We start from the raw sequence: 10454 nt of genomic DNA on the forward strand, positions 1-10454 counted from the left end.
AGATCGGAAACGAACAAGGAGGAGCCCCTCTGCTTGTCATACCTTCTTCGAACGCGACCCAGGCGTTCCTATCCCCTTGCACCAACCCCAGCACCCTTGTTCCTCACCGATAGACTCATAGAATCAGTTCACCCATCCAACGACGATGTCCCCTGGACGCGCAGTCAGACGAGGCATTAAAAATTGTCCTAGGGTTTTCGCATTACTCCGACTTTCTTGGAGTTCGACATAAATTTATAGTATAAGATGGAAAAAATAATATAAAGTACATTCTAGAAAAATTTGAACCTTGATTGATCTCTGTTTTTTTTTTTTTTTTGACAAAACATGTTGAAAGATCGACTTTTATTGATAGATAAATAGATGATTATGTAATTTTGCCAAGGTCGATGAGGTCCAACGATTGTAATTTCTACATTGAATTGAGTGATTGAACGTTTAAGCCATCATATATTTGCCCCTCTACTTATTTGTGGGAACTCACAAAAATGAAAGCTCTCTATTTTATTTCTTATGCAATTCCCTTCTTTGTTTCGTTTATTTTAGAGGGGGTTCAAACAAACTGGCCTATCTTTTGGAGTGTTCTTCTGGAGCTTATTATGGCCCAAGGACAAACTCTAGGACCTTGCCTTAGAATTGGGTTTGGGAATAAGAATTGGGCTAGATGCAAGCCTAACGGCTGTGACATTTTCGAGGAGAACCAAAAGCCCACCCACACATTCAAGCCAATCCCTCACACCGTTAGGCAACCACTCATATCCCGAAGGGCCGAAACCCCGCTCAACAACCCCTCTTACGAGAGAGAGAGAGAGAGAGAGAGTGAGCTTTTTATTAAGTAGGAACATTGCAATAAAAGGCAACAGCCGATAAAGGGTACAAGGTCTGTAAAGGACAAGCTCCCGAAGGAGTTACAAAACTAGCCCTAAAACTAGGAAACATAGAGTAACAAACAGAGGCCAATAACCGAGCCCAGTCCATGACCACCGAGCCGAATCTATAACCAACCGCCGCCCAACTCCGCCGACAGCAACGTTGAGAGAGGCAGCAGCCAAAATCTGCAAGAATGATTCATTTGTCGAAATCGAGCCTCCAAAGATCTCTGGTAAGCAAATCTAGATCTCCATCTCTGTACCCATAAACGTAAATCGGGTATATCCCAGCAAAAAGCCAAACTGAGGATCTCCCAGCAAGAGGCCGAACCGAGAAACTCAAACTGAGTTCTCGTCGTGGAGGTTCCCGCTGAAGTACTCCATGAAAGAGAGAGAGCGCTCATATGCACAACAGCTTGCATTATGTAACAAAGAATATCAAATGTGCTACAGAAGCTAGAACAATTTTGTTTGGTCTATGAAAGAATAATAAGTACTCATTCACAGCCCAAAACTCGAGTTCTATTCATGTAACATAGTGGTCTCAGCACAAACCTGTTTATTTGCCTTCTCCCTCAGAACAAACTTCTGTATCTTCCCAGTAGAATTCAATGGCAGATCCCCGAAAACCACAGCTTTTGGAACCATATAAGCAGGCAATTTCTCCCCACAAAACTTCATAATCTCCTCTGAAGTACTTGAATTTCCACCACTGCAAAATCCCTCCTTCAACTTCACAAAAGCACAAGGAGTCTTCCCCAAGCAATCATCATTTCTCCCCACAACAGCAGCCTCCAAAACACAAGGATGAGTCAACAAAACTGCCTCTACCTCAAGTGTACTTATAGCCTCCCCCCCAGAAATGATCATGTCCCTTGCCCTATCCTTCATTTGAATGTACCCATCTGAGTGTCTGATTGCTAGGTCACCAGTTCTGTACCACCCACCCTGAAAAGGCTCAATCATTGCTTTTGAATTTTTGAGGTACCCCAACATCAAAGTGTTGCCCCTAAACATTATCTCCCCCATTGTTTTACCATCATATGGAACACTTTCCATGGTGCTTGGGTCCTTCACATCAACCCCTTCCATCATCAGATTGTACTGGGACTTCAGTTCTGGTTTACACGGTGTAACAATTGCTGGACCAAGAGCCTCTGTCATACCATATCCATGACTCACATTGAAACCCAATTTGGCAACTTGATTAAGAATCTGCGGCGGTGGCAATGCACCGGCAACAAGAATATTCACCGTTGATTTCAATGGCCTAATTTGGTCACTTTTTGAGGCATGATGTGCTAGAATGTTTAAAATGCAGGGTGATCCACACAAATGGATTACCTTGTGAAGATCAATCGCTTCGAAAATGAGCTTTGCGGAGTGATTTTCTCTGAGGAAGATATTGGTTCCCCCAAGAGCAGCAACAGCCCAAGGGAAGCACCATCCATTGCAGCGAAACATGTCAACTGTCCATAGGAACACTGGCATTTTTGCCATTTCACTCTGAAAAATTGCTCCTAGTGAATTCAGGTACGTAGCTCTGTGGCTGTACACTACTCCTTTGGGATTCCCAGTTGAACCAGAAGTGTAGTTCACTGAAATTGGGTCACATTCATTGAGGGGTCTTCGAATCTCAAAGTCGGGTTCCGCTGTACTACCCTGCAGGTCGTTATAATTCAAGCTACCTGGTGGAAGGTCATGATCTATGGTACCATTAGATGAGAGTTGGTCGCACTCTGGGATGAGAATGAGTAGAGGTGGCTTGCATATTTTTGGGGACAATTTTTCGAGTGCTTGGAGGACAACCTGAAGATACTGATAGTCTACGAGAATGACTTTGGCCTCCAACTGTTGTAATATCAATGATAATGTGGGTGAGTCCAGCCTAATGTTGAGGGCACAAAGAATTGCTCCGGCCATTGGAACACTGAAATGGAGCTCATAGAGTGCTGGAATATTTGGTGCAATAGCCGCAACCTGCTCATGGAATAAAAATGGTATTCATGACTACTAGAGTTACTGTACGTATAGATAGATAATGGTAGATTGGCTTCATCGATAGAGTAGTTTCATGCAATGATAAATTATATCAATTTAAAACATAGAGTTAGATTTACATTATTGAATTGATGCATTAATTTACTAAAGAAGACTCACATTTGATACTTTTACTATACAAGACCTACAAAAATTTCCAACAAACTACCAAATTCTCTCAAATATACAGGTGAGGAATTTGATGCTGGGGAGTTTTGCACTTCAATACTCTTTAAATCTGTCAATCTATTTTTGTTTCGTGTCTGCGAGCCTTTTAAACGAGAAGAGATTTAGAGCACCGACGTGCATTTACACTAACATGAATGAACAAATAGATAATGTCAAATACACTTTTTTATTATTAAAAAAAAAATTGACCACAAATATCAAAAACTGAGATCACCTAATAGGTAATAAATCAATCATGCTATCAGTGCATAAAAGAATTTTCGCTTCTAAAATAAGATTGAGTAATTGATGCGTCTCTCTCTCACACGCGCGCGCGCGCATGCACGCACTAATTCTTCAATTTGCGACGTCTAAATGTGTCTGGCGCCTTCCACACGTAATACGGTTCGTTTGTTTTGACTAAATTGGAATAAATAAACTGTTGCATCCAAACTTGTTTCACCCTTCACATGATATCCATAATAATCTATCATAATCCTAACTCATTAACGATAATATAGTAATACTATGATCGTGACTTCCACCATTGTCAACCTGTTCACATTGATTGATCGATGATTATTCTATGAGCGTATTAGACACGTAAGAATGTTTGGCACTTTGGCTTTTGACATGATCCACTTCAGGTAACAACAAAAGGAAAGACAAATTATATGCAAGACTAATATATGCAGGACAAAACTGTAAAAGACGGCAAGTACGTACTGCATCAATATGAGACTAGAGACCTTTGAGATTTGAGAACCTCTTATTTTGGAGTAGTACGTTCGAACTGTAAGACATGCAGTACAACAAGTCTATAAGAATATATAAGAGTACTGCAGTGTCATGTAGATGAAATCCATCGAGTTGAGACATGAGATTGAGACCCCCTTTTATTCTGGAAGTGCGAGATTGCGTGTATCGCTTGAAATATTAATTAAGGTCGTAACTTTCGGCTTTTAGAGAAAAATTAAGTAAAGTGGTGGCTGATGCACATTCTCAAAAAAAATAAAAAGTGGTGGCTGATGCATTATTCTCGATCACCTTTAATTTCCTCTCGAGGTCTATCCCTTATCTTTGTCGGCCTCCTATGTCTTCCTAAAAGATTGTCTTCGCAATTAATTGATGACAAAGAAATTTGATACATTAGGTCCTCAGGGAATTTGTCTAAGTGCGATGAAAAATTTCTAATAATCTTTTGTTTTTTGAAAGTAAAAACTTATCATCTAAGCATTTTATCCGATATTTTTGTCTTAAAGAAAAAAAGAAAATCATAAATCAAAACTCATTGACCGCCTATAGTGTTTCAATGAATGTACACTTAAAATACTACTAAGTAACATGCATGCATCATCGATGATTTTCACTCACTTACGTGATTAACGGTTAAATTAATATTCTTTAAATTAACAAATAAAAAGAATATAAGAGCATCAATTATAAGATAGTCGTGAATAAAAAATAAAAAAAAATGATGACAATAACATATCATTTTAGGAAAGCCTCCTTATGCATTGAACAATGAACAACCGTATTTACGTGCATCTTTCTCCTAAAACAAATTCCGTATAGACGTGCATGGATAATCACTTGTAAACCATCCCCCCACATCCCCCTAATTTTGAATAAGTCAATCTTCAAAACAAATCGTCCATTAGTGGAGATCCATCAAGGTTGTAAAATGCTGTTAAATCCATAGAGTAATACAAAATGGAGGATGTGGACCTCAACTATGCATAGCACTACCAATCACTTTGTCTCAATCTTACTTTTTTAAATAACAATTTATAAATTTATCACTACACATACATGCAAGCCTCTTAATCTTAATCTCATCCCGCAAATAAAAATTTATAAATTCGTCACTACACACACATGAAACCATGTTCTAAACCCAACATTTAGGGAGTGCTAAGTTCCAAATCTAAAATATGAGATGTGTATATTCAAATTAGCATGTTCTAAATCTAACATATTTGAAATGGGTGCCGGTGAATTTTGATTGATCAAGAGCATGCATGTGGTCCAATCACGGACCGAACCATTGACCCTCCATGCACGCTAGGGTGCATTGCATACGTCCCGTGCACGTTGCGTCTTGACTTGACTCGCAAGAATTATTTGGTTTATTTATTTGTCTATGAAAGAGAATATTATGTTAATATGTTATGGAACTGACAAGCCAGTATTAAACTACAGTTTACTATTGACTCCAGAAAGTCGGTCTGTTTAACAAGGTGTAAGTCTTGCAGTTCTAGATGATACCAGATCCATCTTCGTACCTATTAGCTGGTCTAAAACAGCTTACATAGAAAAGAGCTTTTCCATAAAGAACAAATATGTTGATGGTCCAAAATTTGGTTCAAGTTTCTGTTTAGATATACAAGAAGTCAAGACTCGAGAAGTACGTTCTTTGCTGGGTGTTGGAGTAGGACTATTAGAGAACTACCGATTCCAAAAGTTGAGCTGACAAAGTAAACAACGTATATCAAAGCTAGTTGGCTAGAAGAAAGAAAAAAAAAAAAAAACTAACTACATCGTGGAGAAGAAAATACGCGTTTGGAGATTTGATCAACTCTCTAATGGGAAATTATTAGGTGGTTCTGGACTACCACGTGGCATATTAATAATTTCCCCTCTCTAATTTAATGATGAGTTTAAAAAGAATATTAGCCCGTTATGAAATATGTAGCTGATTGTCCAGATACATTATCAATTAGTCCACAAACAGAGATAGATACATGCACAAACATGCGCGCGCAAACACACACACACACACACACATATATATAGGGCCCTTCTAGTGAGGGATCTCTTTTTTTTGTTTTTTCTAGAGAGAGGGCATTAGACCAATTTTTCGATCATATTTTTGCATCTCAACCGTTCAATATTTAGGTCCTAATGTGTAGATTATTTCTGCAAATTTTCAGCCAAATTGATTATCGTTAAGGAATTCAAAACAGCGACTTAAGATTATAAGTATGAACGTGGTTTGTCCGTTGATTTAATCTAGTTTGATACTTTAACGATCACCGATTTGGCTGAAAATTTGCAGAAATGATCTACACATTAGGACCTAAAAGCTGAATGGTTGAGATGTCGAAATGTGATCGAAAAGTTGGTCCAATACCCTATCGCTAGAAAAACAAAAAAATGAATCCCTTAGTAGAAGGGTCTATATATATACAGATCATATCCAGAGCGAGGTCTCGCTCTGAAATTAAAGTGCGAGGTTGGAGTTTATAGTCACTTTTCAGTCGCATATCCACATCTCGACCGTTCAGTTTTTAGGTACTAATGTATAGATCATCTCTGCAAAATTTCAGCCAAATTGATGGTCGTTAAGGCACTAATAAATGCCTTAAAGCTAGTACGGTTCAGGTTGGACATATTCCGTTTGTCCATTGGTTTAAGCGAGTTAGATACCCTAAAGACCATCAATTTGGCTGAAATTTTGCAGAGATGATCTATACATTAGTAACTAAAAACTGAATGATCGATATGTGAATATGCGACCAAAAAGTGATCATAAACCCTAACCTCGCTCTGAAATTTCAAAGCGAGGCCTTACTCTGGATAGAATCTATATATATATATATATATATATATATTATAAACATATGCGACCATCTTGTATCAATGTATGAATAGAAAACATACATTAACTATTAATAAATGACACTTTATGAAAGTTCTAGTTCATGAATTTGCCAATTATATTAGTTAGATTCACTTCAGATTGAATTAAGTCATGTATTAACCAATTTATTCATGTTCATATATGTGTATAGAGGGTCCTTCCACTAAAGAATTCTTTTTTTGATATTTTATAGGGATAGGGTATTAGACCAACTTTTCGATTACATTTCGGCATCTCAACCGTTCAGCTTTTAGGTCCTAATGTGTAGATCATTTCTACAAATTTTCAGCCAAGTAAGTAATCATTAAAGTATCAAACTAGAATAAATCAATGAACGAACCAAATCTGTCAAACTTGAACCGTTCATACTTATAATCTTAAGTCGCTATTTTGAATTCTTTAACGATAATCAATTTGGCTGAAAATTTGAAGAAGTGATCTACGCATTTGGACCTAAAATCTGAACGGTTAAGATGTTAAAATATGATCGAAAAGTTGGTCTAATGCCCTATCCCTAGAAAATACAAAAAAAAAGGGATTGCTCACTAAAAGGGCCATATATATATATATATATATATATATATATATATATATATATTCGCGATCATCATGTATCAATGCATGAATAGAAACATATATTAACTATCAATATATGACCAATTATGAAAGTTCTAATTCATGAATTTGGCGAATTATATCAGTTAGATTCACTTCAGATTGAATTAAGTCATCTATTAACCAATTTTTTCATGTTCATAATATAGATATATAATACTCTGCTAGGCAGCTGCTGCATGCTAATGATCGAGTGATGAGTACAGAACTACTTACAACATCGTGGCGAGATATTCCTAACCGGACCAAAGCTGAGGCGAAGTTGAGACATCTTTGATGCGTCTCCTTCCACGAAAACCTTATGCCACCGTAGACGACTGAAGGCTTCTCGCCATTGACGACAGCTGCTCGCTCCAAGAAGCTTATCGGTGACAAGGGCATGTAGTTTGCTGAGCACTGCATAAAACCCCCATTCATCGTCTAATAACTGTGTATGACTCACTGCTCGTTTGGGGTGGTTTTCTTGTACAGAATGGTGGGTTACTGAGTTTAAATTTATAGAAAACAAGCATGCATCGCATACCTCCGTGATGAGTTCCGAGTCATAAGTCAAAGCATAAAAGATAATTTTAAAGAAACGACCAGAAGTGAATGAACATCCGTATCTCTAAGTTGTCTAAACCGCGTGAGAGTAATATAAAAGATAAGGTCGACGATTGCATGATGGTGGAGTCATACGTATGTTTACGTGACCAAATTTCTCCATTAAAAACCTTGCATAATCTCTTTACTGTCCTAAAAATCTGTATTGAAGCTCTGAGATGGTAATTTGATCCCATCAGTTTCTGTCTTTCTGAACAGAATCTCTCTTCTACTTGGAATAATAGTCATTGGCCCAAAGTCCCAAACCATTGGACTCAATAGACTCTCCCTCAAAGAGATCAGCTATGGCTCAAAGCCCAACTCAGCTTAAATTGAGCCCAAAGTCCGTTTAGAGGGCAGTGGACAAGTCCAACTAAAGCTCAGAATGGCCTTTTGACAATTGGAGCCCAAGATCCATGTAGATTAGGTGAAAGCTCATAACTGTTTAAATAGAGCCCAAGATACCCTTATTTTATATTACTCGTGTCATGGGAAAGATTGATATCAATCGTGAAAAATGAAATTCATGGGTAATAGCCCCAGCGTGCTTATGATGTACTATCAAGGGAGGTTAATTTCCTGAAGTAATAAAATATTCAATTCTAAAAATAAAATAAAAATATCAATCAGACCAAAAAATAATAATAATAATCAATGTCACCTTATCAATTTGAAATAATTACATATAAGTGCATCTTTGAATGTTTTTTTAGCCATAAGGCCACCAACTAATTTTTTTCCTCATAAGGCTACTAGATTTAAAATAGTGTTATATTTTGGATATAAAAACAAATAGATTTGCTCACCTAAGGGACTGTGAGGGACAAATGCATCTTAACTACGTGTATTAAATATAAAAACAGAAATTATAACAACTTAAAACTGTGCATTTATTTTCAGCCGTCAGATTCATTTGTCCCTCACAGTCCCTTAAAAACTGTCCTTTAGGTGAGCAGGCCTTTAAAAACAAACATATTTACATAAATGCCACTAGAGTAAAAAGTCAACAACCATATTCTCTCTCCTCTCTGGCGAGGTCTCCGGTCAACTCCGGCCGACCTCCTGCCAACTTCGGCAGGTCTCCGACCAACTCCGACAGGACTCCAGTTGACCTCCGGCCAACTTTGACGACCACAAAATCTATTGTCACTAACACCGAAAGCTACTGTGGCTAACAACAAAAACTACTCTGATGAGATTTCCGGCAACCTCCGGTGATGTCACAAAAGCTACTATCATTAGCAACAAAAGCTACTATCACTAGCAACAAAAGCTACTGTCACTAGCAACAAAAGCTAATCTGGTGAGATTTCCGGCAACCTCCAGCGAGATAATAAAAGCTACTATCACCAACAACAAAAGCTACTTCTTACCAAAAAAACCTATGCTCCCCAAAACGAAAGTTACGAATCCCACCAACAAAAGTTACTGTCACCAATACCAAAAGTTACCCTCACTAGTAACAAATGTTACTCTCACCAACACCAGAAAACTATTATCACCAACAGCAAAAGCTGCTCTCACTAACACCAAAAGCTACTCTCACCAACAACAAAAGTTACTATCACCAACACCAACGAGCTACTCTCACTAACATTAGAGAGCTACTCTTCTATCAAAAACTACTGTCACCATCAACAAAATCTGCTCTCACCAACGCAAAAAGCTACTATTACCACCGCAAAAAACTACTTTCACCACAGACAAAAGCTACTCTCACCAACGTCAAAAACTACTATCACCACCACAAAAAGCTACAATCACCACCACTAAAAGTTACTTTCACCAACAACAAAATATACTCTCATCAACATCAAAAACTCTTCTCACGAACAACAAAACGCTACTTTCACCAAAACCGATAGCTACTCTGACCAACTCCGAACACTGCTCTCACCAACATTGAAAACCGCTTCACTTGCTCTCTTTCTGAAATGATGCAAGTGCAAGACAAATATTTCCAGAATTCAACCACAAAAACAAAAAACACAAACCAGAATAAAACACTATCAGAAACATAGATACCATAACATCAAAGTTGAACAATGAGGCATAAAATTAAGATCAAATTTCATTACCATAACTCAAAACAATACAAAAGCTACTCAGAAATCAAAACAACTGTAAAATCTATAGTAGTTACACAAATCAAAGCAAAACTATCAAATTGAATGAAAAATAACAATACATGAGTTTCTACCTTCTTCAAAAACAGTAACAATCCATGATTCAAGCCACAAATCTATAAGAAAATCAAAAACTTAGCACAACGAAAACATAGACAGATCAATTCTAAATGCAGCCGAAGTTACCAGGGTCGAGATCGTACTGTATGGGTCGGAGTGACCCGAGAATAAAGTGTCTGCAACCATAGCAGCCATGCCCTCCCTAATGTGCTTGTCGGCAGCCGCCGTCAGAGCCTGTTGAAAATCCAGGACTCCGACTAGCCCTAGCTGCGCCAATTCGTTCACGTACGTCCTCATGCACACAGGATCTTCTCAGAGGACTTGGAAATCGCCTGGAGAACCTCTTGCTTG

The 10454-nt window shown here is 37.9% G+C and overlaps 1 protein-coding gene across 1 annotated transcript; it reads right to left on the bottom strand.

Annotated features, from left to right (window-relative positions):
* Nucleotides 1-825: 825 nt before the first annotated feature.
* Nucleotides 826-7824, bottom strand: LOC112183665 (probable acyl-activating enzyme 1, peroxisomal). The gene is made up of 2 exons (XM_024322025.2): nt 7552-7824; nt 826-2849 (listed from the first exon to the last, which is right to left on the bottom strand). The coding sequence occupies exons 1-2, from the start codon at nt 7750-7752 to the stop codon at nt 1392-1394; spliced, it is 1659 nt and encodes a 552-aa protein (XP_024177793.1). The 5' UTR covers nt 7753-7824; the 3' UTR covers nt 826-1391.
* Between the last annotated feature and the right edge of the window lie 2630 nt (nt 7825-10454).

This window comes from Rosa chinensis, chromosome 2 (genome assembly GCF_002994745.2).
Source record: "Rosa chinensis cultivar Old Blush chromosome 2, RchiOBHm-V2, whole genome shotgun sequence".
Classification (NCBI taxonomy): Eukaryota; Viridiplantae; Streptophyta; class Magnoliopsida; order Rosales; family Rosaceae; genus Rosa; species Rosa chinensis.

What these genes read in the sequence shown, in the direction of transcription:
- LOC112183665 (XM_024322025.2), bottom strand. Translation starts at nt 7,752, where the DNA reads ATGAATGGGGGTTTTATGCAGTGCTCAGCAAACTACATGCCCTTGTCA. An exon ending in GAATATCTCGCCACGATGTT is followed by an intron (nt 2,850 to 7,551) that starts GTAAGTAGTTCT and finishes TTCCATGAGCAG; the next exon opens with GTTGCGGCTATTGCACCAAA.